Consider the following 27,974-nt stretch of genomic DNA (forward strand, 5'->3'; position numbering starts at 1 on the left):
TGGCTAGAACAGGCTCGGAAAGTTAAATTAGGTAATGGAGAGGTACCATGCAGGAATTACGAGGAATCCTCGTTTCCTCCGACCGCACGAAAGAGTCTCAGGCTCCCCCTATAACATTCACGCCGAATATCACTTTTACTGTATATATATATATATATATATTTATGGAAAAAGTCAAGGAAGAAAACCGGTCGATATACCATATGTAAAATTACTTGTGATACGTTTGAAAAGTTGATGAAAAAATCGCGAGTCGACGAGGGGTTGCATGCTGGAAGAAAAATTGTTGGAAATAAGCTCAAGTTGTGCAAAAGGAGAGGGATGAATAATGAGAATTCTATTTTGCAATTGATTTTATGGCTATTTCACCGGAGCCTTATTACGGCAATTTCACTCCCTTTGCATTAACAGAACGCGTAATACTCCTCAAGTCCCTTCAGATTTTTCATTAAAGCGGAAAAAGCTTCGCTATCTTGGATATATATTCATGCAATTCCTGATTGAATTCATTGGAAATCAAAGGACAATCCTGCTCGAAGGATGATTAACAGGAATTCATTGGCAAGGAGGAAAGAACTCGTGGCGATTAATCGAGAAATTCCAAGCGGATCCTTATTGTACAGAAAATTTCATTTTTCTTTTTTTCTTTTCTTTTCGTATATAAATAGGAAATAACTCGTATACACGAAGCCTGATAATAGTGAAATGATAGCATACATGTGTGTGTGTGTGTATCACGTTCCGCCTTACGCGTAACTTTCGTGCTTTAGTGGCCCTAATGTACGATATTTCAGCTTAGTAATTAATATTTAATGGTGCAGCCACCACCACATAATCGGCTCAACTATATTGCACAAAGCATTACCCGTGGTTTACAGTACCTATGGACTAAACCACGATTGAATATTACCGTGCCAGCTACCCTCAACTCACCAGGTCATATTTCTTTAGTCCTGCCAAATATTGCATTTTGTACAATGTGTATTATATATATATATATATATATATATATACAATAGAGGGCATATAACGGTGATGCGCGGCCGAAATTTATAAGGGTGCATGCATAAAGCTATACGGAGAAAATATGCCGTCGAGTAATTTTTTCTCTCCCGCAATTGATCCCAGAACTCCCTAGAAGCTAATTTTTCGAATAATTAAAGATATTGTGTACGCTTTGCAGTCGAGTGAAAGCGACTCCGATCAACTTTGCTCTTATGTTAAATAAGTCGAGGAAATGAATTTCGTTTTTTAATTCTTTCCTTAGTTATACTTGGAGCCACGTAGGAATTTTAATAATTAAAGTATTTCCACTAAATTTTCCAAGATTTTTCTGCATTTTCCCCGAAAAATTAATTAAAATGCTTTGGCTCATAAAATTTCCATGTGGTACTTGGAAGAAATGAAAAAATTAAAATACTAGTTTCACTTATTTCAGATTATTTGTGCGGTAGACTCGGGTTGCACTGATCAGTCATATACTCTAAATATGACGGAAACAAAAATTTTTATGAAATATTCAAAAACTGTTATAAGACAAAAGAAAATTAGTCGTTTGATTAATATTCTTGTATAGTGCAATTTTATAACTATTGTATTCTTTTGGTTTTTTTTTTTGTTTTTTTTTGCGATTGATTATTGTAATGAGAATTGTTTATTCTTGGCACGTATTTAAGGTACGGGGAAGCGTTTTAATCGTGCATCAGGCATACACCCTACGCTAATTCACCTTCTGATGTTTTTACAAATGTAAAAAATGCAATTTAAAATGTGTCTCTTTTACAACACAATGGTTGGCTGGTTAAAATTGAGTATCTTTTAACTTGGTTTTTGTAGTCAATTTAGGAAAATTAACACGATGAATTTGTAAAGTAGGGGAAAAGCGGACAGCCACAGAAATTGTGATAAAATACTATGAAATAATCAAGTTTTTTTAAGTAAAATATTAATATACAAATGCTTGCTGAAAGTGAATTCTATTTAAACACATATTTATAATGTATGGAAGGAGAGCATTTAAACTGACGGCGTATTGGAAATGTCCTGAATTATCGTCGTTCGTGGCTATCCGCCTTTCCCCTACTTATATACCTTTACCAGTATAAAACACCTCTTCGCAGATTAAAATCAAATTAATAGCATAAATTTTGCGGTAAAGTAACTGTTTGAAATAATGTACATACAAAAGATACAGGCCATGAGGTTGCAATGGTCACTCTAAACTATTACTATATAATGACTTATCGAATAATTATATAATATTATGAAATATTCATAATTAATTATTCAATGATTTAAAAGAATGTTGAATCATTCAAATTTAAAGCATGTTTGACCTGCATTACGGTCTACATACATATACGGCATGAACTATTTTAAAATGTAAACAAACTTTATCGTTAAATTAATAGGGCGCACTGAGAAAAAAAAAATTTTGTCAACGATGCCATGAGGTTGAGTTATATGCAGTTACACCAAAGTAATTAGAATTAAAATAATAACTTGCAGTATTGATTAAATATCATGCATTAAATTACGTCAAGTGTTTCGTATAATTGTTTAAACTAAATATTTAGTAGTGTGGGAATAATACATATTTGTATAAAACAAAAATGTATCTGAAGAAGAATATACGCATAGTTCAGCCAACCTCATATAGGACTCGATGAAATATAAAAAATCATTTTTACAATAATTTATCCATTAAAACAAAATTTCTTAGGTAATTAAATTAATATTATTAATGAAGCTTTATTGAAACATGCTTTCTTTTATGGGAAACAAAACTTATTTAAATGAAAATATTCGAATTTTTTGAAAGGAAGGCTTTCAATAATTTTAATAAACAGTGTTAGCTACTTTGATTCATACGTAAATTATTTTGCTTGTATTTCTCTAATAAAATATGATTCTTTTAAAGTATTTTAATTCAAGCCAGAGTCTTCTATCTTACTTTTTTTAGGAGATATGAATTTTCAAAGATTTTATGTTTTCACCAAAAATAGCAAAAATGCAAAATTTGACCGCTTGTATCTTCGGAAAAAAAAAAGATTTTTCACCTTAACTTGCGCCAAAATTCTGTTATTTTTTCATATTTTAACATATTTCATTTTGATAAAAAGCGGTGTTGTATTTCGAAATCTGTCAGTTTTTACGTGGGACCCTTAAAACTTCAATTCTAAGCCTATACTTTATTAAGGAGCAAATAGCAGAGTGGGTTAAATGCTGGACTAGTAATCACAGGATCCTAGGTTCGAATCCCGTCAGAGATTGTGGTTTTTTCTCAAGGAAAAATTATATTGTTCAGTTAGAAGGTAAGTTGTGACTATATACAGGGTGTAACGAAACGACCGCCTTTTCTCGTAACTGGAGGTTCGGGGTGACAAACTGAGTGCACCTGTAAAATTTTGCTCGAATCGTTCAAGGGGTTTAAAAGTTATTTATATTTTAAAATCACCCTTTTTCAGTCCTTTTCCAACGACTTTGACTGCACAATGGAAAGTGGAGAAAGTGAAAAAACAATTGATGAACATCCCAATAGAATGTAAAAATTATCGATCGCGCGCGATAATACTTTTGCTATTTATTCCATTAATCTGGCTATCAGATCAATTTTAAAAATAGCAAAATCCTTTTCATTACATTTCCAATTCAATTCAGTACAGTTATCATTGACTAAATTTATGGAAAGAGCGAGAAGATGCAATGAAAAGGAAAGTATCAAAAACTAAGATGTCGCTCGAACGCACTGATAATTTAATAGGAAACGCATGAGGGCATTCTCTTTCTACTAACGAAGCTAAAGAGAATGATTCAAAATCAATACATTGATGATAGAGAAAACTAAACTTACCCATTTAATGTTCTCCAAGTTCTTTTACATCGAAGTTTTCGAAAAAGCTTCAAACTGGCTCTTCGATGATTTCCAGAAAGCACACTATCACTGTTTTTGCATTTAAGCACTCGTGAATTTAAACAAATTAGATATTAACCTACGTTACTTCAAAACACTGGTTAATTTGACACTTTTGAACTGTTTGAAGTAGGCTGATTAAGAGTAGTCGAAACGAATTACTTATTATTTCTCCTCTCTGTGTGTCTCTCTCTCTTTCTCTTCAGCATACTTCAAACAGTTCAAAAGTGTCAAATTAACCGGTGTTTTGAAGAAACGTAGGTTAATACCTAATTTGCTTAAATTCGCGAGTTTTTAAATGCAAAATTAGTGGTAGTGTGCTTTCTGGAAATCATCGAGGAGCCAGTTTAAAGCTTTCTTAAAAACTTTGATGTAAAAGAACTTGGAGAACATTAAATGGGTAAGTTTAGTTTTCGCTATCATCAATGTATTGATTTTGAATCATTCTCTTTAGCTTCGTTAGTAGAAAGAGAATGCCCTCATGCGTTTCCTATTAAATTATCAGTGCGTTCGCGCGACATCTTAGTTTTTGATACTTTCCTTTTCATTGCATCTTCTCGCTCTTTCCATAAATTCAGTCAATGATAACTGTACTGAATTGAATTGGAAATGTAATGAAAAGGATTTTGCTATTTTTAAAATTGATCTGATAGCCAGATTAATGGAATAAATAGCAAAAGTATTATTGCGTGCGATCGATAACTTTTACATTCTAATTGGGGTGTTCATCAATTGTTTTTTCACTTTCCATTGTGCAATCAAAGTCGTTCGAAAAGGACCGAAAAAGGGTGATTTTTAAATGTAAATAACTTTTAAACCTCTTGAACGATTCGAACGAAATTTTACACGTGCACTCAGTTTGTCACCCCGAACCTCCAGTTACGAGAAAAGGCGGTCGTTTCGTTACACCCTGTATATACACTTATAAATCAAATAAAAAATATATATATATGCTACTGTGATATTATAGGACCTTTCATACCAATGACAATTATGTTAATCTACACGTGTATGTGAGAATCTATACAAATTTAAAATAATATAAAGTACAAAAAATAGAGAGAGAGAGAGAGAGAATTTCATACAAAGTTACTGATATTACGTATGTTTTTTGCTGTGTGTGTGTGTGTGTTACAAAAATTTATACAATTATAAATTTATTTGGTTCAAAGTTATATTTCATTACTGCAATTAAACATTTTTATCTATTCTTTCAAAGTAATTATTTTTATATCCTACATTTCATTTATATCATAAGAAGCTCATTTTTAATTAAATTAATAATCTTCCTAGTATTTGAATTAATTATTTATGAAGTAATAGGAAATTACTTTAACCATGCTACAACACTTTTAAAACATACCTATGAATACGAAATCTATTATATTAATTTATTCGCGTAGTTGAGACAACGAAACCTCTCAACTATATCTGGTGGTTGAAGCAAAACCTATATTTCATTCGCCGTATTTAACCTCACGGCATAGTTGAGCCAACTACGTTTCGTTTGATAACACTATTTTTTTTTCTCAGTGCGTATAATAATTCTTGTAATTTTATGTGAAAATGCGTGGTTTCCATAGATGAGTGAGATCAAGGAGGATACTAAGATTTGTTTAACAAGTAATATGTTTAGAGTGACATTGTGCATGTAGCCTTAAATTTGAGCCACACGTATCACACTCTGTGCTAAACCCTCCATCTAGTATCTATTATATATATATATATATATATATATTGATTGCACCCCTTATCCTATACATATATCTAACAGTATCACGTAAGAGCCCTCTGCAACAGAGTCTTGGCCAAACTTTGTAATTTTACTGAAATTTTAATCGACAACAACGATACATTGAATTGAGAGAAACTTTTGTGAGAGATTTTTAATTGAAAAATTGTTGTCACGTGCAACGGACATGGATCGATAGGGTGGGGAAAAATACAGAAGGAGACGACAGATATATCGAAGAATAAGGGGCAATCGAGAGGGGTATCGCGAAATTTTCCATGGGATATGTTGCAGCTAGAATGAAATTTGCCGGATATCTGGTTAAACGCGGTAAACCATGGGAAGTCATTAGAGTCGAAGTTTGGGTGCATAAATCAGGAAACTTTAAAGGGACAGCAGAGTGGAGTAGGGCGAATGAAACGTTTACACGGCAAATAAACGGTGGAATTATACGTTGTTAAACGACAGACAGGCAGGCACAGCTTCCTTGCTCTATTTCTCTCTCCGCGCGAGATACGAGAGAAGAACACTGCTGAATAAAACATAACCGCTCGCTATATAGGGAGACTGGAATAAAGATGGTGGGGGGGGGGGGGGGGGGTAGCACCATCATACCACTTGAGCCGTTTTTTCTTCCTTCACTCGCGGATACACTCGCGTTCTTGCGGCAAAGCCCGCGTGGCGCGAATTATCGCCTCGCGCTCAGTTGCTCCGAGGGAACTTCATCGACAGGCCGGAAGTCGTAGAAAAATTAGTGCGCGCAGGCTCGTGGAAGAATTTTATTGGCACTTTTCTACAATTAGGCATATAATATTGAATTATTGATGGGAAATTCAGGCCATTTATTATGCGACGCGTGATTTGGAATAAACACGTATCCTGTCAAATCCCTGCACGTATTATATTGTACAATCGTTTGTTTACTGCGGTAAAACTCTTGAACGAATCTGGACATTGTAGAAAAATCAGTGTGCGAGGTAGAACGACTGTATTGGAATTTCTGTCAAATTAGGTAATATTGAATTATCGCGACGGGTATAATTGAAGGAATTAATCATGAGGTACATGATTTGGAATACACTTTGTTTCCTGCTGCGTGAAATCGCCAAGAATTATTGCCTCGCTAATTACAGTGCATGGGGGAGGAACTCGATTGAAATGGAAAATTCTAGAGAAAGTAGCCTGTGAAAGGAATATATATATATAGAATTAATACACTGAGTTATTGATAAGGAACTGTGAGGGAATTTCTAATGCACCATGTGAATTGGCTTTTGCAGTTGTTCCTCTGACAAATCCTATACGTATATATATATATGTGTATAATTATCCCATCGCTTAGTTACACAGTGGAGATCGAAACTTGAAGGAACGCGGAGTAACGCAGGCGCGCGCTAAGAACTACAATTTCTCTCTTAAGGTGGAACAATTTTATTTAGGATTTTTGTAGAAAATCATTAGAGATAACGTATATAGTTATTGACAATAAGGAATCGAGGGAATTTCTTGTACATCGGGAGAAATTGGTATGTGCCAGTTAAATATATATAAATATAGGTATGCGCGTACGTATTATCCCATTGCTTTGATACGTTGCCGAGGAACTTGAACAAGTTTGAACGTTCTAGGAAAATCAGCGTCTAAAGTATAGAACAATTTTATTCTGTGCATGGATCGATGGAAAATGATTTATTATTCACGTAAGGAACTGATGCGAAATATGTTATATGATACATGACTCGATAGGCAGACAATTGTTTCTGACAAATCCTCGCGTATTTTCCCACTGCTTAGTTGTATACCATTGTAGAACGCAGGCCTGCGAGCAAACGTCGAGATTGAAGGGAGAGCGCGCTCCCAGCAGCTGATGCTCGGCGAGCTACACATACTCAGCATTTTCCAATAAAACAATCCAATTGACAGAAATGAACAAAAGAGTCTCGCGACACAAATACATATATCTATGCAAAGGTTGTACGTGTGTGCGACACGCATTCTACGAATTTTTCCACTTGTGAGAAAATCTGTCGATCCGAGTCTCGACTACATGGAAAATGGCCACAGTGTAATTGTTATTAGTATAACTGAGACGAGCAGCGCTGAGAGCGCTGCTCCGATGCCCAGCCCCCCGAATCTAAAAGAACTGATTATATTTCAGTGGATCCTGCATGTGGCCCGTGTACTATAGTGAAACATGTTTTAAATTATAAATATAAATAACATTCTGCTTTATAACTATTATGATGCTGTAACACGATATAATAAATCCAGCACAATGTGAAAAAAATATATGCGGATTTAATAAAATTGCATCCGAAGCAAATATAACATTTTAATCATTTCTTTCTCATTTACATTATTGTTATTGAACAATTAATTGATATTTCAGCATTAATTATTCAATTACGAAGCAGGATATCTGTTTATTTAAACTTTGAAACATGTGTAACTATATAGTATGTAGACATATGTAAATCCACCACAAGATCGAATTAGTACCTCTAATATCTTGTTTGTATTAAGATCGCTTACCTATACGCTTTTTTATGCCATTCGCAAAGGTACGAAAATTGTGATACTTTAATACTTTGATTTCTTTTTTGCTCGATCGTCAGTTTTCGTAAAAAGGAAGCTTCCTCTGCGGATAATTGTAGAATCGTGTCTTTCCTTCGAAGAATAGGTTAAAATCAGGGATTTTCAAGTCATTTCTTCAGCCATATCTACGCGTGGAAAGATGAGTCGCAATCTCTCAAGTATGGAGAAGAACATATATTATTTTCATAGCTATCTGCAATTTTGTCAAATTAACAAGAACCGTAGGCCTCAGAGGAAACCGGATGTGCTACAAAAGTCATTGTACAAGGTAGACCAATTTTATCATGGATTTTTGTCTATATAAATCAGGTGTGACACTTAATTTATTTATTGACATAAGGAGTTGAGAGGATGTGTGTTACACATCGCATGAAATGGATGGAACGTAGAGTTATTCCTATATAGAAACTCGTATACGTATTAACCGCGATCGTTTAGCTTATATTCCATGGTAAAACTTAATCCAAAGCGGAAATTGCGGAAAATTTCATGGCTAAAGCAGGAAAAATTAACTATAAATTTGTATATAAAGTTAGGTTATAGCTACTTAATTATTGACGCGATATACATGCATACAAGTGACTTGCATGCACACATGGAGTAATATACAATACGTACATATGAGTTTGCTGAAAACTCGAGGAATATATTATTGCACTGTTTTGCTGCTGCGAAATAACTCACTCGACACCGGAAGTCCTATAAAGATCAGTGTGTAATGTGGAACAATAATATTAATTATAGTATTTTATATAATAAAATTAAATTATTGGCGAGTAAGAGAAGGACTTAGCTATACGCTACATGAGTTATAATCTTAGCACGTGTGTGTTGTGCTGTCTGAAGCATATTGTTGCCTTAGAACGCGAGTATATAATAGTGCATGGTGCGTGACAAGTTTACAATTCGCATACCAACTTCGTTCTCAAGTCGATTTAATTATCCTTGCCTTGCGCGAGCTTATAGTAATCACGTAGCAGAAATTACCATCGTAAGGCAACTGTCAATGAGAATTTAGGATCTCGACGCGTCGATCAAGAAGTTTGTGCAATTTTCACATTGGACTAACGCGCGTAAACATCATTGTTTAAATACGTCCGCTTTGGCTTATTTAATTTTATATCACTCGCGTATATAAGGTTGGTTTTTCTTCTTTCATCCTTACTGTTATTATTCATGAATCTGCATATAGTGTCGGGGTATACTTTAAATCTTTGGAAAAATGTGGATCTTTGAGGAGTGAAGGCTGCTGAGTTTGATGCAGGATACTTTGAGCGAGAAGTGTGCGTGTCGCACTGACGAAGCTCCTATAATTAAAGATCGCGCAGCTCGGCGAGAGAAGGATATGGGATTAATTTTAAAATTGCACAACGACACTGATTGGTTTAGGTATCGACGAGCTATACAACATACGTAAATATATATATATATATATAGCTGCGATGTATGGTTAGAATTGTTGTATTGTGTTGCAGGCTCCGATACGAAGCCATCGGACGTTGATGGACAGCCTTACACTACGTTGCTGTACAGCAACGGGCCGGGATACAAGTTTCCCCGTAGCATCATACGCGAAGCCGGAAAGGATTCCATGCAGGTAAAGCAAAGACAACCTATAGCTACCTCTCTCATCTCGTTTCCGTTCTTTCCAGATTCTTACGGCTTGTCACTGTTCATCGCCACGTGTAAATCCATCGACCTGTCATATGCACGCACATATGCAACACTGTCCGGAGAAAAAATCCTTGCCTCCTCCCTTAGCTTCTTGTATTAAAATCAAGACTGGCGCGCTAAGAAATTTTCCATTTGTCAGATTAATAACTTTTTATCCCCAATCCAATTGCAGAATCCTCGTGATTTCCCGCGCATAAATCCTATAATGGTATAAAAGAAATTGCAACTTTTATAGTAGTATCCATTCTGAAATAATCGTGCATGCCTCGCTTGGGAAATGGCAATGTTATATCGATCATCGTATCAACGCGTAGAAAATGAGTGAAAAATGCATGGAACCCGTGACTTTCTAAAGCCGGACTTTGCATAAAATCGAATGAAAGACGAGTAATGGAAAGTATTGCTCTGAAGAGTGCCGCCTTATCTCTCCGCCAGCGGTTCCTTCAGCGCACTCTCCTGCATTTATTGTTTTACGCGTCACTACATAATGCAACTCTTGAAATGGAAAGCCTACATACATGCAGATACATTTGACGAAACAACTCGATTCGTTAGACTCGTGCGTTGAATTGCACTAGTCTCTCCATTTTTTCGCAACCTTTGTTCGAACGATGCATGATACTCGAGGAATATTTACGGAATGTGTACACGCGCGCGTGGCATTTTCAGGAAAGTAATATTCGTCAAAGAGGACTCGTAAGATGTACCATGCGTCTTCTCGGGACCTCTTATCATTTTATCCAAGGCCATCCGTCTCGCCGCTTTCTGACAGTTATTCAATTTTGCAAAATTACCATAGTCAATTCGTTATGAGATATCTTAGGTAAGAGACGGATGTAATGCTAAAATGCTGGAGAAAGTGGCGTTTCCTTTTAAATCAAGCTGCTCCAATATTTCTTATTCTTACACGAATAATAATCATTTTCACCATAAATTCTCTCAATAATCTTTCCGTACCACCTTCTATAATTTAACTCGATATTTCTATGTTTTCTCCCCATGAACGAAACTAATCAAAATGTAATTAATAGTAATTTTCCATTAGTAGTTTACTATACCCCTTTCAATAGTTGCTTCAACTTTATTTCGTGCAACTTGCGTGTTAGTTAATTACCATCTGCTTAATTAATTTAATTGTTTCGCGAATTTTGCTTCAATTTCGTCCAGTTGAATAATCTAGACGATCGAATTTCGGCTGTTTGGTTCTTTTCGAGAGACTGCGGTATATGTGTTATTCGTTAAATAGTTGGGGGAGGGGGACGCGTATAGAGTCCTAGAGGGCGCCACTGGTCCTGGGGAATGATTAATCCGCTCGACCGCTCGTACATTACATTTTTCAAGCAAACCATTCGAAAAGTTTTCAGGGCACGCGCGTTTGGATGAATGCGCGTCGTGCAGATTTCACGTACTTGAAGAATTAATGCGTGAAATTTCAAAGGCCAGGGACTTTGGCAGTAAATTTAACTACGGAAGAAACGCGGAGAGAATGCGCACGAGTCGTATGCGCAGGCGGTCAAGACTCTGTCGAGTGACTGCTGCCGAGGTTAGGCAACTCAAAGCCCTCTCAAAGCTACACGCCATGACGCCACTCGGCTCAGCCAGGGTACTCGCTATAATTTCCCAAACGTTCCTTTTGCTTTGGCATAAATTCAGCAGGCCAGTGACGCGCCAAGAGGGAAAATAATTATTCTCGTCTTCTCGCACCGCGTTCCGCCCCAGCATCAACCCAGAAACGGTTATCACGCGTCCGAAGAAATCTATAAATCCTGGACAACCATATAACCTAACCTAATCACTTTTTCCTTTTTTCCCAGTCCTCTCTCTCTCTCTCTCTCTCTCTCTCTCTCCACGCCTCACTTTTTCATGCACAAATCAAACTGATTCAGGCTTCTAGTTTTTATTTTCTAGAATCTCTTCGACGTTACGTGCGATCTATTACAGATCGAAGCTTCGTGGAGAGAAGGCTAATGGCAAGGATTCGTAATTCCACGCCATTAATGCAGGGCCGAAGCATCGTGTTTGCACGAAACGTAAAATATTTTAATATCGATGGAGGAGATTCTCTGGAGTTTGGAGAGAAGAATAACGAGTCCATTATGGCCATGGTTGGTGGTGCACTCATCCAGTCATTTTTATTCCTCGACGAGTATAATTTCCTTAAGTTATCGCTTTCTGACAGTGACTTCCACGAGCGATCGCGCCAAGGACGAGATTCTTCAAGAGCAGGCCATTACTTTTCTTTCTCCCCCCCCCCCCCCCCCAAACTCATCCTGCTAAAATTTCCAGATCTCAAACGATATCGAGCACCGATATAGATATGACAGATTTTTCCCTAATCTTCTTAAGGAAATTGCGAAAAAGAATAAGAAGCGTAGTATTATTTTCTCTATTCTTTTTTGCTAAACGGATATAGTTTTGGGTTGCTACCTCGAAGGAATGATTTTTTCCAAGCAGGTATCTGATGATATTTCAGCCGAGGCAGCCATTTTTCAGGAAGTTGCCGTTTCTTTCCATTGCTCGGAGTATAATGCTGCCGGGGCTTTGAACTCGATGAAAGTTTTACGCGTATTTCCGAGGTATAAGCTCGATAAAAATGGCCACTTTCCGTTCTCCTGCGACGTTCAAGATTTTCAACGTACAGGTTGCCATCCCCACCCTCCTCCTCCCGCCCCCCCCCTTTCATCTTCCCTTCCCTTTTTTTATTTGTCCCTCTCCTCCTGCACCAGCCTCTATCACATTCTGCAACATCTCGTATCCACCTCCCCCCCCCCTCTCTCTCTCTCTCTCTCTCTCGCCACGTGGATTTTCTCACCCTGATGGTTACCCTCCCCTTCTTCGAACCTGAAGAGCTGCAGGGCCTTTCATCCCATCCAACGCTAGTTCGCTCCAGCCTTGTACGGGGCTCGAATGGCTAAAATTCCAGGAAAATTCTTTTCCGGTCCGCACGTGAAAATGAAATAAAAACCGGGTGAAACAAATCAAAAGGATATTCTGTTAGCGCGAAACCGCTGGGAGAATTCTGGCTGCGCGCCGGATGAGTTGAAAAGATGCTGGCAAATTGAGAATAAAGAAGCGGGAAAGCGAGAAAGGAAGAGAGGAGAAGAGAGAAATCTGACAAAAGTGAGAACTGGCCGTAACCCGGAGCGACGTGCACTTTCCTTTCGTCCCACCCTTAAAATGTGTCAAGTGGGGGAGGGGATAATCTGAAAAGAAACCTGGCTATATCGCACGGCCAACTTCGCTTTTATCCACCAACTATAGTGCAATTGTTTTTTCGATACTCCAGCCCAATCCCATCGAGAAGAAAATTTTATGAGCCACGATATATGTATAGCCAAGCGCGCGCCATAAAAATAAATTCCATCCTTATAAGATTTATCCAATACAATATATATATATATATATATAAAGTAATATCAGAGTTTGTCAGAGAAATAAAATCATCGCGCACCGATCGTTCCCACTCGATTTATATCCTGTTAAATAAATAGGTTAATTGATGTAAAATAATTGACATGTTTTTTTAAGCGGAGATAAATATGATTTATTGGTGCATGTCGCATCGGTAAAGTTGCATAGAAAATGTAAAATTTGTCTGTGGCAGAGCGCAGGTGTCCCAAGGGCATGGGCGACGCACGGAGGCGAGGACGTGGCAGTTTTCGCGATCGGGCCACTGGCAACCGTTCTCTTCAGCGGCAGCGTCGATCAAAGTTACATCCCCCATGCGATCGCTTACGCGAGTTGCCTGGGACATCACGCGAGCAGATGCTCGAGGGACGCAGCGTCGAGCAACGACACCATCAGCGCCCCCATCAGTTGTCCCTCGGCCGAGCCGAACAGTGCTGCCATCTCCAGTGACGTCATGAACGACCAAGCGAGGAATCCACCGACCAAGTCGTCCAGCCGCAACTCGCCGCCGACGCGAGCCTTCGCCATCCTTCTACCCCTCCTCCTTCTGCTGCTCTCCGGGCCCCGCATCGACGCCATCGACACTACTCTTCTCCTTCTACGGACCCTTGGCCAACAAATATTGCCCCCCAACTTTGGCGTCTGGCGTCGTTCCCCAGCGAGAAACAAAAGTTAATGGTGGCTCCAGCCTCGGCCCGGAAACTCCCGCTGAATCAGACCTTTGTTCTCTCGAAAGAAACCTATACATATATATATTTCAAACAGTGAATGTGATAATTCAGTGTTAGCGAACACCGAGGCTTCGGTGCTCGACGAGTTTCATCAGCATCCAAACCGGAAGCGGAGCTCGCGAGACTCTCTTCGCCTCGATCAGGTGTAAAGACGTTTTCATATATTTTCTAAGCTGTAAATGTGAATGTGTAACAATTAAACGAGTGACCGAGGGTGTCGGTGTTGGATAAGGCGAAGGGTCATTGAGAAATCCGTAAAGATTGGCCCCGAATGGAGTGGCTTTTGGAAAATTGCTAATTATCAGACGCGCGGGTCGCCATTTTTTTCTTTTCCTTTTACGCCCAATCCTCCGGCTCGTATACATATACTATATGTATATTCGTTATCGCGCGCGGCTGTCAGTCACGAGAGACGTGTTAATACTTGGCTACGAGTACTTTTAGCCAGCCATTTCCGACTCGCAGTATCAAGGTTGCTCCCCTAACTCGACGGTGTATCGCGATATCACGCGTTAACGCTGGTATCTCCCACGTACCGCTGTAATTAGCGCGGGAACTTTCAGGAATCCACGCCTCCCGGCACTCCTATGCCGTTCAATTAAGATTACATATTTTATGAATCTGGAAATTTACGGGAAAACGCCTCTCCACTGCGATTACGATCTATATAACGAAAACTTTTCTACGTCCGAAACACAACAAGTACAGGGAATACACTGCCTAAGCTAGAAAAGCGCAATACTTTGATTTGAGGATTGGAAATAATTTTGAAGGAGCATCGCGGGAAATTCGTTGGTGATTAATTGCGAGGAAAGCAGGGCGAATGCAGGTAGCTTTAGCATTTTCACGAGAGACCCCTCTGTTGGAGCAGTCGTAGCTGTGTCCTTATCTAGGGGAAAATCAATGTTGCCGATGCGTGGCATGTTTCCACCACCCCAACCCCCCCCCCCCCCCCCCCTCTCTAATTATAAGGTTGCACGAGGCAAGATTTCTAATTACAGGAACACAGTCGACCATATACATACGAATCATTTACCCGCTGGATTTGCTCGATATCAATTTTATCAACGCAATGATCGCGATAAAATTATCAAGAGAAAATTGTGAACCAGTGGAAATTCGTGGTGTTTCTCCATAGGGCCTCGGTAGGATAAAGATTTTCAATCCATTAGAGTTTCTACATGATCGAAGAGATCGACAAACGAGTTTACAAGAAGCAAAGATGAACCTTTGGCTAATGTATTGTCATGGATAATGTACAACCGTATTCCCAGATCAACCTGTTCAAACATCAACCCCCAGGGGCACGATACTCCAAAATGGAACTCTATATCATCTAGCCACGATATGTCTAACACACGAATATCCGTATATAGTTTCCCTATTAAATCTCCAACAACTTTTTATAATTAAATATTAGCAGATATATATATATATATATATCACTATATTCCAACAAGGATTTTCAACAAATCCGGAGTTTTTCTAAAGGAAAAATTGTAAATACTCCGGGGCCAATATTTGCTTCTTTTTTAAATTACATTAAATACGGATTTTTATTGGACCTGTGTGTTTGTGTGTGTATGTGTCTGAGAGGAAATTCTATTTAGAGAGCTGGACGAAGCAACTTGAGAGTGCGTAGCGAAAAGTGGCGAGGTGTCCAGCTAAAAATTATCGATATCTACCGACGACAAGAGTAAAACAAATGGTATTAGTAATAAGGAGGTGTGTGTGTGTGTGTGTGTGAGAGAGAGAGAGAGAGAGAGAGAGAGAGAGAGAAAATAGCGCTCTTACGCCGTTTTATATATAATATACATATTTCATAGGATAAATGTTATTTGATAAAAGCGCCGGTGTTTCCGAAGATAAATTGTTTTCGGTTCCATTTTCAGTTCTGATTTCTCTAAGCGACGGTAAAGAAAAGCTGGGACTGCTTGGAAACCGAAGCATTTTTATCGACGATGCTCGCTCTCGTGGAATTTATCGTGAACGATGGAAAAAGGAAAATTAACATGGCAAAACAGCCTGCAGTTCTGTCCATTTCGAACAAACAAGTTACGTTTATATAGTGTGTTTCAAAATTCACGACTCTTCCACGATAACATCAGGTGGTTACGTTTATTCTCCGTTTCGATCTAATTTCATTATTCATACATACGCCATTGGTAAATATTTCCCAGTAGCGAACTTTCATCCAACATTTTTCACACACCGCCTCGCCACACAGTTGTTTCAATATTTTTGCTCTTTTCCTTCCTCCCTTTTCACTCTCCATCTCTCTTTCTTCCTCCTCTCGGTATTCTCTCTTAAACCTCTCCTACTTCTTCTTCTTCTTTTCCGTACATTTATCTCCTTCTTGATTTTCTTCTTTGGAAACTGTGAGAGAAAAAAGTAGCAGATCGATAAGCCACGCGCGGCGCACTTTTTCTTTTCGAACTCGCAATTTAGAATTCCACGAAAGGTTTTAAAGGATCGGAAAATCGAGCGAATGGGAAAGTCGAAAGTTTTCATCATCCGGCCTCGCTGAGAATTTCCGGAGGGTGCACTTTAAAGCTTTACGCATTGCATAAATACGAGGTTAGCTGTATTAGCTCAATTCTAGGGATATCGCACGCTAAGAATCTAAGGATCCATTTGTAATCTGTGTATTATATACTGCTATCACCGTCACACTCGCGAGCGCGCGCGCGGGCGCACACATAAAGAACAGACACTCTGCACTGTGCGTGGGAGAAGAAAGCACTTGGACGCGATATGTTTTTTGGTGAGTCGGTGCAGCGCTGCAGCACTCCATGCAAATCTTGCGAGAGACCAAACTGTTAATTTATATATGCGGACTCACTAGTCTACAATCTACAAATATATATATATATATATATATATATATATTCCTCTGTAAATAACGTAAACACGAATTATTATGACGACAAATTATTATAGAATGTCTGTATATTATTGTTGCATAAAAAAAGGAACCAAAGTAATCCAAAGTCTTCCATATATCCTCACCGCACATCCGTATACGATTTATTTGTTTTTAATTTTTCTTTACGTTTTTCGCTGGGAAAATTGCGCGACTCGTCGTAGCAGGCGAGGGAGGAACGGTGTGAATTGTCAAGTAAAACGAGGCTCGGAAGTCGGACTGGTCGGAGGCTAACTTCACTTTTGTTTCCATTCTTCTTTCAGAGCCTTGCTCGGACCAACAACATAACCCTCAAGATAATCGGTACAGGGTTCGACGAGCGACAATGCCGAAATTGAACAAACGTTTGATAGCGTCGATTAGAATGGACATTGACGAGCTCGAGAGTGTCGCTAACGAGATGTACTCACGGCTGGGTAAATCCGAGGCGCCTTCCTGGAAATACCCGACGAAAACCGCCAGGGCCATAAATGCCATGGAAATTGTGGAACGGCACGAGGGATCCGCTGGGGAATTGTACATTCTTCTCCTGGAGCTAGCCTACGACAGGTCCTTTAACTTTTTCCCCCAGATTCCTCCAATCTAGTCGCTAGACAGCTTTTGCATAACTTTTATCTGACGATAATGGTAATTACATTTTTTTCACTCCCCATCCCGTCAACTATGCCGGAGCGAATGAATAAATCTAACGCTCTTCCCTTATCCCCTCCCCCTCCCTGTGTCAAAAATAACTAATACACCCGCCCCAAGTATTTTCAAGACGAAGGAAAACACGCAAAGAGAAATAGAAAAGCTTGCAAAAGGGTTTATCCCTGGGACGAAATATTCTAATTGAATTTGTCGTAACGAAGCGCATTTTAAATTTTCCCTCCTTGAAAATGATTCGCACGACACGGTGAATAACTCGTGGAAATTTCTCCTCCCCCTTCCCCTAGAATTCACTTCGTTTTCCGTCTTGTCTTGGAATTCCTGAACGAATGTCCTCTTACGAAGGATTTTCAGGAGGAAATGGAAATAGTCAAGGAGGGGAATGCCATGTCATTGGCCAACGCGGTGTGTCTTGTATGGGAACGGTTGAAGATTATACCGGAGTATCTCGGAGGAAACAAGGTTAGCTATAAACTCCATAATTCCCCACCATTAATCCCGCGAACATTTCAAAGACTCGATTTATAATTAATTGTTACTCTGTGCATGTTGTCATATACCCTGCTATGTACGAGGGGTAATTTTTTAATATCGTCGCTCATATCGGATAATCGTATACAAGCGACAGATGCCAGGGCTTCCGAGCGAGGGGGAGAGAGCAGGATGTCTGGGAGATTTTAGCTTCGTCATAAAATAGCAGTGTGAGATTTGTTGGCTGGCAAAAGGAATCATTGAACGGATGATAAATGTCGACGGCTTAATTTTCCCTTCGACCAGTTTCGCCTCTCTCTCTCTCTCTCGCCCCTAAGTCGGCCAATTAATATGACAAATGCTGCAACTGCAACGCCTAGTTTCACACAACTGCTGTTTCCAGGGATATAAAATAAGCTTTCCGTGTTGGTCTTGTCTGGACAACGAACCATCCGCATTTAATCAATGCTGCATGGAGTTGGCTAATTAGATTTATCCAATGACCAATAGCATTCTACCACTAAACAACCGATGAAACTTTGCAAACTATGATTAAGTCTCGTATAATTCGATACGGTATAATCGTTATGCATTGAAGCCAGTGCTTGTTCTACCGAGGCAACAAACGCAACTCCATTTATAGGCGCATTATCGAGAATTTCGCAAAGCTTTAAGCAGCAGCATCCCTCGGAGATTCCTAAAGGATCATAATAAGCCAAAGCTGCGCAAGCACGGTCTAACCTAATTATATTGAATTAGTTACGCTCGGAGCCAATGAGTTCTCCAACTTTTCCATTTGCGATAAATCATTGGAACAAATCGACAATGTTACATATATATATATATATATATATATATATATATATAACTGATGATTAGATTTTTAAGAGCACGGAAAATGATGTTTCTGAGCGTTGGATTTATTTTTAGATGGATGGGATAAAATCGGAAGATCCTTCGGTCAAGTTGGAGAGCAAATCGACTCAGGCCAGCTGCAGTTTGTATTTCTGCGAAAGCTGCACGGTAGCAGGCGATACGATTCTAAGAATGATAAAGGCGATCGACGATAGCTCGAGGGAGGATAAATTAATTTCCGTTCCGACAATAAGGTACAGTGACTTCCGGTCTCGGTATTCCCAGCGACTCTCGAGCATCGACGCTTTGCAGGTTGGAGGGAGAGGAAATTTGCGAAAAGACTCAATGGGCCGTGATGAGTAGACTGGCAGGTGAAGTGGAACAGGCCGTTAATGCAGCTCTGCAGCTCGTGCGAGCCTGTAATTCCACTAGAGAACAGGCTAGTGTCCGTGAAAGCTTCCTGCAAGCCCAGCTGACCAAGCTCCAACGATCCAACGAGAAGCTCAGGCTGAAATTGCAAAATGGCATGTCCTCGCCTTGCCAAGCCTCTTTCCCATTCCCCTATAAAATTCTAATATCCCTTCGAGTCTCCTTTATTTATATATTGTCCATATAATGTAATATTTTCTGTGCAATTAATTCCCCCCCTCCTCCCCCTCCCCCCAATCTACAAACAATCACAGTCACGTTCCTTTATCTGTATACTACTGGCTGGCGGACTCTTTGCGGATCTCGGCACGAGGAGTCTCACACACATGGTAATTTCTGTATTAGTTGTCGGAAGACTGAAGCGGCAGCTGAACGACAGCAAAATGAAGCTAGAGAGTAGCGCGAGGGAATTCGAAAAGGAGGTGGACACGTGCCACGAGAAGGAAGAGGAGCTTCAGCAACTGCTGACTTCATTGCGAAAGGAAAACGATTACGTAAGTTGAATTCTTCGGATGGACATTAATCATTTGGTAGTTGGGTAACTCTGCTTATTTTCTTCTACGATCCTGACGCGAATAGACGAGAAATTATTAGCGCTCTTCTAGTTTCTACGCGCGAAACGAGCTGAGAGTAATTTTGCCAAGGAAATCATTTCGTCGGGCTGATTTTCAGGGTGTATAGCTGTCACAGTCTCGCTAGGGATACGCGATCACGTATATCGAGACGGCTACGTGTTAAAATTCCTAAAACTTACCGAGCATGGCCATAATAGCAACGTCGATTGACACATAGCCGAAATGAAATTTCGAGGTCCCATTAGCCGACAACTCGGGTAACGCGAGATCTTTGCCAATCCGAAGGAAACTCGAGGTTACGATGGTGTGTGTTTCCCATAAGAAAAAAATATAAATTATTTTTCTTGCGCAATTCGTCATAGAAAATTTGATCCAGTGGGAGCGCGCGCGCGCGCTTCTCCCAAAGCTGAGAGCAAGTTTGTTCACCGAGATAAAACGTAATTTCCAGCCCCTGGAATTTGTAATTAATTACGATTAATGAAACTCCGCACGTACGTTTCTACGAATAATACCTCTAGCGGCGATTAAATAATCGCATCGATAGCTTTATTGACGCGATTCGATGAGATTCAATCGGTAACCACGCTCGAGCCTTTTAAGTTTGTATAAACATACCCTCTCCACCCCCCCCCCCCTCTTTCGCGCTGTTCCATTTAAATCTGTATTATAGACTGAAACCGAACGTGCACTGGATAAATAAACAAATTAAGTTAAAGTATGTAAAGATATGGGTATGAATTCGTGGAAAATTGATATCTAAAATTCTATGGGTATTTTTTGTTTGTGTGGATAAAGATATAGAGGGAAACACTATCAAAAGAGAGTGTTTATGAATATTAAATGAAGGAAAAGGCTGAATCCCAAGCCACGTATAAGGGAAGCGTGTTTCTTGCATAATGAAACAATGGATCTGGAAGGACCGAGGGGGATTTCGCCACTCTTCTTTCCTATATAGAAAGAAAATGGGAAAAACTAGAGAATTCAGAGCACCGCAGTCTCGCGCGACTCGTGTCCAAAGTTTCTTTGAAAAATTTCCAACGCGTAAATAGAGTTGAAATTGGAAAATGCATAGGTGTGTTATTTATTTACTTATCGGTAGGAGGGAACGTGCGCGCGCGTGTAAGTTGGGATTAATTATTTCCACGCCAATTAGGGACTTTGAAATCTCGCACTCGTTGATGCTCTACGCCGGGCGTCGTGTAATTGCAGATCAAAGCAAATTCCCAGCGAGAAGTGGAGTGCTCGCAGCAAAAAATAGCTGAGCTGCAGGTGGAAGTCGCGAAGCTGCGCGAGAAAGAAACCACCAGCGGCGAGGTAATGAAAAAGTTGAGCAAATCGATCGTTATCAACGCGCGAGTCGCTGAAAAACACTTGCTTTTCAGGTAGAGACAAATCTGACGCAAAAAATCGAGGCATTCGTCAAAGAGATCGAGGAGCTTCGGGAGAGGGAAGATAGGGCGAACCAAGTAACCACATATGAGAGAGAGAGAGAGAGAGGACGATAAAAAATCTCTCGATTAAGATGGTGGATAAAAAGAAAAATTTTCAGGCGAACGCAGAGTTGAACCGGAAATTGGAAGTGCGGGGAGCGGAAATCGGGGAGTTGCAAATAAAGCTGGAGATAGTGGAGGACGAAGCGAGAAGGCTGAGAGAAAAGGAGATTAGGTTGTTGGAGTTTGAGAAAAAAGAGGCTGAACAGGGAGATCGGTGCTTGGGAAGCGTGAAGGATGTGAAAGTACGTGTGATAGGAGGCGATCCGGTGGTGGATATGACGCGACAGTTGAACTCTAACCGCGAGATGATAGAAAAGCTCACCAGACAGAACGAGAGGTTATCCAAGACACTGAATCGATTGCAAGATTACCGAATACCCTCTCGAACCAGGTTCGATTGTCCGTAAAAAGTAAATTTTGTCCTGTCCACTGGAGCTTCTCCTCAGCAAATTAAACTTATTACTGACAAATGCATGGGTGTGATTGTTGTAAATCTTGAAAAATTAGGTAAGAGAGAGAGAGAGAGAGAGAGAAGCGGATGTCCGATGGACAAAGCTAACCTCAAGATACTACAGAGTTTCCTCCCCGAATACTTGGGTTAAATAAGTACCGGCCAGTAGATCGAACGACGACAAATGAACCTGGCAAATCGCTCGACCCTACGACCTACATGGATTCCGAGTTTCCGCCATTCTGATAAATTATTCAGACAGGCTAGACTCGAATTCCCAGTTTTATTCTCCCTACCCTCTATTCCGCTCTATCGCCTCAATTATCTTTCGGGGGTCTCAGGATAATGGAAATATGAAAAATGACCTTTGAGAAATTTCCTCTCTATACGCTCCCGGCAGAGTGATCCACTATACTCTCGACCGCGTCTTAACCTTAAAATACGAAATCCGAAGAAACGCATGCTGTGCTAAGTGCATCCTTCCAACGAACAAGGCTAAATAGCACATTGAAATGAGTTTCGCCAAAGTTTCTTCTTTATAATTATCACAAATTAATTCCGCACGATATTGTTATTAGGAAAGTTTGCGTGGTGTTTTGTCGAGGTTAAGTTTGGTAGACGGTGGATGGAAGCGCCATATTAGTTTCAGACGAGAGTGGAGCTACAGCAGCGCCATTAGTGAGAGGGAACGCGACTAATCATCCAAGTACATAAATAGGGCCGGTTGTCTTGGAAAATGGTCCAATATGAAGATATACAAGGCCGGGCCGGGCGTTAGAGGGCTACGTGTCCAAGTGTGTAGCTGCGTGAGAGAGGGCTCCCCATGTATTACGATTAACTTGGCTAATGTTCAAGCGGTCCGCTGTGCCGCCGACAGAAGCTATGGTGATGCTATTCGCAGCACCCGGCCGGGGGAGAAACTAGCCGTAAGCTACGAAACTAAATTCAACTGTTTTGGGAGCATGCAAGGCAATTGTAAGTTCAGCAGAGCCACGCGTACCTCCTACGTAACGCTGCAATTGAATATATCCTGCGAAAACAGCTACACGCTTAATTAATCCGAAGATTTGCGACGCCTGGGGGGCGCAACGCCACGGTCCTCTTACACACCATAACCTATAAATGTCTCTGTGCACATATATATTTACTTATTTTCCTCATTGTTAATCTGATTTTTCATCCGCTGGGTAGGGCGCTATTAAGAGTACAAAATAAGAAAACAAATCCGAGAATAACTGGTTTTTCGCAGTGAGTTTGGACGAAGCACTTGCGCATATTCTCTGGTTAATCAAAAGAGTGATTAATCTTCGCTTACCTCGGCTGCAAGGAGGAAAGCGCCATGGAGTTTACACTTGCTTTCCTCAGGGCTACCACAGCCAGAATGCCAGGCCTGCCTCATTTTTCTCCTACATTTTCCTCGACGCTCGCGAGACAAAATGGAAAACTCCGAGGCATACCACCAACTCGTTTGTAACTTTCAAACCTTTATTCGTACATTCGTGTCTCTGTGTACATTACAAAGGAAGAAAGGTTTGTCGCTGTTTTAGAAGAAAATAATTAAATTCGTTCTTAACTGTAACCTCAATATGGACGATTCGAGCGAGAACGATTGGAGCGTCCGCGCAAGCGTTAATTTATACAAGTACGAATATTACACTCCACGATAATAATAGTAATAGTAATAATAATAATGGTAACAGTACAATATAAATGTAAGTTACGATATCACGGGATGGGCGGTATATGTATGTTGGATGTCGAGTAAAATGGCGTTAAGATTGGCGCGTGCTCGAGTGGCAAAGGTGCGCCGCTACCTTCCTATTCGCTTAAATCCCCACAACACAATTTTCACCGAAAAAGAACAAAGAAACCCTGTTTTTCCGCGAGAGACCGAATCGTTATCCCAAGCCCGAAAATATTGAAAATGTCTTCGGGCAACTGGAAAAACGTGCTTTTTTCCTTCTTTCTCTCCCCGGTGTTACCTCTTCTTTTTGTTTTTTTTTTTGTCTTTTTTTAGGCTAAAATAGGCGTCCAATTTTGCAAGCTGTACGCTGATTGATTACGAAAGACGAGATGTCCCTTAGGCATGGCACGAGTGACTAGATGATAGGAATGGGAGAAGAAAAAGATAAAAATTGGTGATTGTGGTAGCGTGACGAGAGAAAGAGAGAGAGAGAGAGAGAGAGAGGGGGGGAGGGAGGGAGGGAGGGAGGGAGAGTGAGAGTGAATTGAGTGAAAGGGAGAGAGAGAGAGAGAGAGAGAGAGACAAAGCGTGCGCGTTTGCAGGACGAGACAAGGGTCCTTTGACAAGGATGAAACGTTTGCCCCATATGCATTTTAAGACGGTGTGATAACAATAGGAGGAGCCAGAGACGTATCGAGAAAGCGATGTTAAACTCAACAGCAATTTTAACATTTAGATTGCAAGGCTTGCGCTTTGTTCTTTATACTTATTTAAAGCTCATCACATTCATAAGCAGAGGAGAAAAATATTGTCGGAACAAGGTCTTGCCATCCTTCGGGATTTCAAACAATTTCATCGTTTTATCGAACCTAACCTTCTTTCCCGTTTCGAAAGAAACGCCGCAGCAATTCGGGATGACAAAGGAATTTGCTCGATGCAGTCTCTCTTGGTCCCATCCCTTTCCATCTCACTCTCTCGTACTACCCTCCTCCCTCTCTCCCTCTGTCGACCTTTGCGTCAAATATTGACCAGCTGGTGGCAGTATATCCAGTCTGCGACCCGATCTCTCCCTAAGTAACAATCAGAGTGGCTCGAGGTGGCTAATTCCGCCTCTACTACGTAATAATTAATAGAAATAAATTAAAGAAACAGCAGAGAACCGGCGTCCTAATCCTTCTCGCTCGGGGCCCGTTTCAAAATCGCACGTACGTATCGTGGTTCTAAACCACGCGATGCTTCCATGCTCTATGTCGTGTATGTGTGTGTGTGTGTGTGTGTGAGTGAGTGTAGTTGTACCCGTGCGTTCATACATATAATATATATATATATAGCTTGCATGATATATACCATTCGTATATATCCTATCCCATCTCACTCGTACCATGTACCAGTGAGTTACGCTTTTCTCGAAAATATATTCATATTTTTATAATCGTATTTATATTTAATATAATACCCCGTCTATCTTCGTATATATATTTACAATGGTAATAAATTTTCATGGGTTTAATCGATTTTTCGGTGACGCGAGCCTCGACCAACCCAAAACCCACGACTCTCCCAACTAACATATAACGGGACCAGAGTTACCTCGAATAATCATGAAATCTGTGGGAGACTAGTCACGCAGGTTTTGAGTTTCTTCATATTCGTGGTTAAACAATTTTGACAGAGAGAGAGAGAGAATAGAGATTTTTTTCATATCATTGTCATTCGGGATCCAGCATATTGGATTCGATGTAGCGGGGATCTCTGTCAAGGTTGATTAACGCGTTGATGATTCGTCGACTGGGATTGATCGATCGATCGGTCGACGAATGATCCACGTGGAAGGGTTCGGTGGTCGAGAGTTACGTCACTCATCGAAACATATATATATGTATACGTATATATATATATATAGTTTCGTCCCCGAAAGAGTCTCGGGCAGGCTGGACAGGATCTGTTACGCTTCTTCGAACGGCTGCTCTCCGTGTAGACACGAGCAGAGTCAACTGTAGAGATTCACACTATTTTCGCGATGTTTAACGCTGCTCTTTTGCGATCCTTCAATCCAACACGACGCGTTGTATTCCGTTGGTGTACAATATCTCTTCGGTGTTGTTGCTGCTGCTTGTTGAAACAGGTTGAAAGTGGGTCTCATTCCTGGTGATTCTTGCCTCGTGTATCCAGTGGCCATCGCGGAAGCTTATGGAAACGATGCGGGAATCCAAAGTCAATGGTCAGTCGTAAAATGTCGATAAGTCTGACGGAAGTTGCAGTTTGAGTCTGTGAGTCGCGTTGCTTTAACGTCCCGTTCGAGTCTGGTTTAGAATTTTAGAAAAGTCTATAGTTGAAGCCTCCAGCGGACTTGGAGAATTCGCTGGTTCTGGAACGTCCACACGAGTCATAGAACGGTGGTTCTTCGATTTGAGTGCACAACGAGCAACGTTTTATCGATAACGAATAATCTGATAAAGGTGAATAAAGGCTTTCATCCAGTCTGGGTCACCCGTGCAGTAATCGAGAGCTGGTCATTCAACATTTCGAGCTACCACTCGTTTGGAGTACTTCGATCGTGAGGGTGTCGAGCGGTTGGATGGGGAGGGGGTTTGTTTGCCAAGACTATCGTACAGTTCTTGCAATGGGCAGAAAGAAACAATTGTTCTCGGGCGGAAGAATCTTGTTTGGAGAGAGAAAAGGCGAAATAAAGAAATGTTTGATATTACGTGATGGTAAATAAACCGTGTAACGGGTAGGACGCAAACAGAGCTGTCGCTAAATCGGACAGTGTGTTCGATCGCACCGAAAGACACCGGAAACTAGCGGAAGGAGCCTTTTTACGAGGATCCCCCAGCAGCTTCGAAATATCCTTTGGGTAATAACGAAGACACCAGCCGTGGCTCGAAAGTGCGTTGCACAAGCGTTAAGATAACAAGCTGGCGAGAAAGCTTCGGCTCTGATAGGCAAGAAAAGCTTTGTCCAAAGTCAGTGACGTTTCTGTACGAGTGGCAACCGGATGCGAGGATCTTCCGTGACGTCAGCCGTTGTGCGTTGGATGAAGAAGTGGCTCGGAAGAAGAAATAGAGCGCTAGAGTAGAGCGGTGGAAGAGGTGGAGAAAGAAAAGTAGCAGAAAATTGCTGCTGCTGTGAAATTCTTGTAGGGATTATAGGTTATGGATGATCTTAGAAGAGGGTTGTATTTAGATTGTTGGGAGATTAGAGAGAGAGAGAGGTCCACCCCGCGCGCAACTTGTTATTGGTTTGGTCAGCGATAGGAAGCTGTAGTAGTAAGTAGTAGTAGAGCAGTAGCTGTGTAGTAAGCAGTGGTGGTGGTGGTGGTGGTAGTAGTAGTAGTAGTAGTAGTAGTAGGGATGTGGCACAAGAGCCGTTGCCTGCTTGCTGCTGGCCTATGCTACCTGATCTGTACGTTACACACGGGTTATCGTGCTGTTATTGCAGCCGCTAATGCTGTGCAGGCGCGCTTCGCGTTAGCCCCGTTTACGTTTGTTTACTGTATCAATGTCAGGGCTGAGCTTGTTGTGCTTGGCAGAAGAATAGTCGCCGTGATTCCAGCCTAATGGGACCACTTGTCGACGACCACTTCGCCCACTGTAACATAATATACAGAAGGAACCGATTAATACCCTCGTCTAACAAGTACTTCCCGCCAAAAAGCTATCGAATGGCGCCCTCTGCTCTCCAACATGTTGAACAACCATCTGTACGAAAGTGTGAAAGAGGGGTATATCCCCGAGGCAAATCTATCCAAGCTTATAATCGTATCTCTCCTCCGTACGGATGCATCTCTAGTCGTGCTTCTCGCTAATTGCGCGAAACTGCGAATTTTTTCTGCTTTGACTGCTTTCGGGAAGGAGGCTCGAATCGATAGGTTTGCCTCTGCGAGGTTATAGCTACTCGTGTCGTTTACTCATCGCGGCCGAGAACCGTGATCGTGAGGTTAGAATCGTGGTGACGTCGTTATCAGCGACCAAGAACAATGGACACTGAAAGTCTTGCAGATTCTGCATATCTATTTTACGTTACTCTTTACACTCTCGCCGAACATTCCTTTATGGTTTATCAGTCGCTAGGAACGCCGTCTTTTTTCTTTGGTTTCAATGGTAAGTAGGTACGTGTTCGTGTGTTTTGTGCATGATCTGATCTATTTTGGATCCCATCGAGCAGCTTGGCCTGCGGGTGTAATTGCCGTCGACGAATTCTCGTGTCCGGTCAGATGTCGATTCAGCCCAAATCTCTCGACTTTATTTCACTGGCTTGACAGGGGGAGCCACTGCGAACATATTATCAATTCTCATTATGACTGGACGCCATTCTCTTTCAAACAACGCCCAACTCTGCAGCTTCGACACGAAACTGTCCAGCTTGGTTATACTGCGGAATGTTAGAGAG

The 27,974-nt window shown here is 40.7% G+C and overlaps 5 protein-coding genes across 6 annotated transcripts in view; 4 read left to right on the forward strand and 1 right to left on the reverse strand.

Annotated features, from left to right (window-relative positions):
* The window catches only part of LOC136772678 (alkaline phosphatase-like), a 143,102-nt gene extending 125,862 nt beyond the window's left edge, over nucleotides 1-17,240 (forward strand). The window contains exons 9-10 of the mRNA XM_066725805.1: nucleotides 9,716-9,837; nucleotides 13,519-17,240. Of these exons, the coding sequence (XP_066581902.1) occupies nucleotides 9,716-9,837; nucleotides 13,519-13,998 (602 nt within the window). The 3' untranslated portion in view covers nucleotides 13,999-17,240. The remainder of the gene's footprint in view (nucleotides 1-9,715; nucleotides 9,838-13,518) is intronic.
* The window catches only part of LOC136772685 (coiled-coil domain-containing protein 157-like), a 29,110-nt gene extending 11,548 nt beyond the window's left edge, over nucleotides 1-17,562 (forward strand). Inside the window, exon 2 of the mRNA XM_066725815.1 lies at nucleotides 17,240-17,562. Coding sequence (XP_066581912.1) covers nucleotides 17,302-17,562 — 261 coding nt within the window. The 5' untranslated portion in view covers nucleotides 17,240-17,301. The remainder of the gene's footprint in view (nucleotides 1-17,239) is intronic.
* A 151-nt stretch (nucleotides 17,563-17,713) lies between these two features.
* On the forward strand, nucleotides 17,714-20,522 carry LOC136772609 (uncharacterized). The gene is made up of 2 exons (XM_066725698.1): nucleotides 17,714-18,086; nucleotides 19,026-20,522. The coding sequence occupies exons 1-2, from the start codon at nucleotides 17,985-17,987 to the stop codon at nucleotides 19,311-19,313; spliced, it is 390 nt and encodes a 129-aa protein (XP_066581795.1). The 5' UTR covers nucleotides 17,714-17,984; the 3' UTR covers nucleotides 19,314-20,522.
* Nucleotides 19,706-21,958, forward strand: LOC136773137 (putative golgin subfamily A member 6-like protein 19). Its single transcript, XM_066726568.1, has 5 exons — nucleotides 19,706-19,873; nucleotides 21,164-21,268; nucleotides 21,337-21,420; nucleotides 21,504-21,838; nucleotides 21,955-21,958. The coding sequence occupies exons 1-5, from the start codon at nucleotides 19,706-19,708 to the stop codon at nucleotides 21,956-21,958; spliced, it is 696 nt and encodes a 231-aa protein (XP_066582665.1).
* A 1,404-nt stretch (nucleotides 21,959-23,362) lies between these two features.
* The window catches only part of SERCA (ATPase sarcoplasmic/endoplasmic reticulum Ca2+ transporting SERCA), a 37,892-nt gene continuing 33,280 nt past the window's right edge, over nucleotides 23,363-27,974 (reverse strand). Inside the window, exon 13 of one of the 2 annotated variants that reach the window (XM_066726107.1) lies at nucleotides 23,363-27,173. In XM_066726107.1, coding sequence (XP_066582204.1) covers nucleotides 27,139-27,173 — 35 coding nt within the window. In that variant the 3' untranslated portion in view covers nucleotides 23,363-27,138. Of the gene's footprint in view, nucleotides 27,856-27,974 lie in introns of both variants that reach the window. The other variant, XM_066726108.1, reaches the window with a different exon arrangement.

Source organism: Prorops nasuta, unplaced genomic scaffold (genome assembly GCF_024137725.1).
Source record: "Prorops nasuta isolate Cenicafe-Biocafe unplaced genomic scaffold, Cenicafe_Pnas_1.2 PNAS00004, whole genome shotgun sequence".
NCBI classification, from domain to species: Eukaryota; Metazoa; Arthropoda; class Insecta; order Hymenoptera; family Bethylidae; genus Prorops; species Prorops nasuta.

Excerpts from the sequence above, each read along its gene's own strand:
- LOC136772609 (XM_066725698.1), top strand. The coding sequence starts at position 17,985 with ATGGAAATAGTCAAGGAGGGGAATGCCATGTCATTGGCCAACGCGGTG. Across the intron at positions 18,087-19,025 it reads AGTATCTCGGAGGAAACAAG|ATGGATGGGATAAAATCGGA; the intron begins GTTAGCTATAAA and ends ATTTATTTTTAG.
- LOC136773137 (XM_066726568.1), top strand. The coding sequence starts at position 19,706 with ATGGTAATTTCTGTATTAGTTGTCGGAAGACTGAAGCGGCAGCTGAAC. Across the intron at positions 19,874-21,163 it reads TGCGAAAGGAAAACGATTAC|ATCAAAGCAAATTCCCAGCG; the intron begins GTAAGTTGAATT and ends GTGTAATTGCAG. Across the intron at positions 21,269-21,336 it reads AAGAAACCACCAGCGGCGAG|GTAGAGACAAATCTGACGCA; the intron begins GTAATGAAAAAG and ends CTTGCTTTTCAG.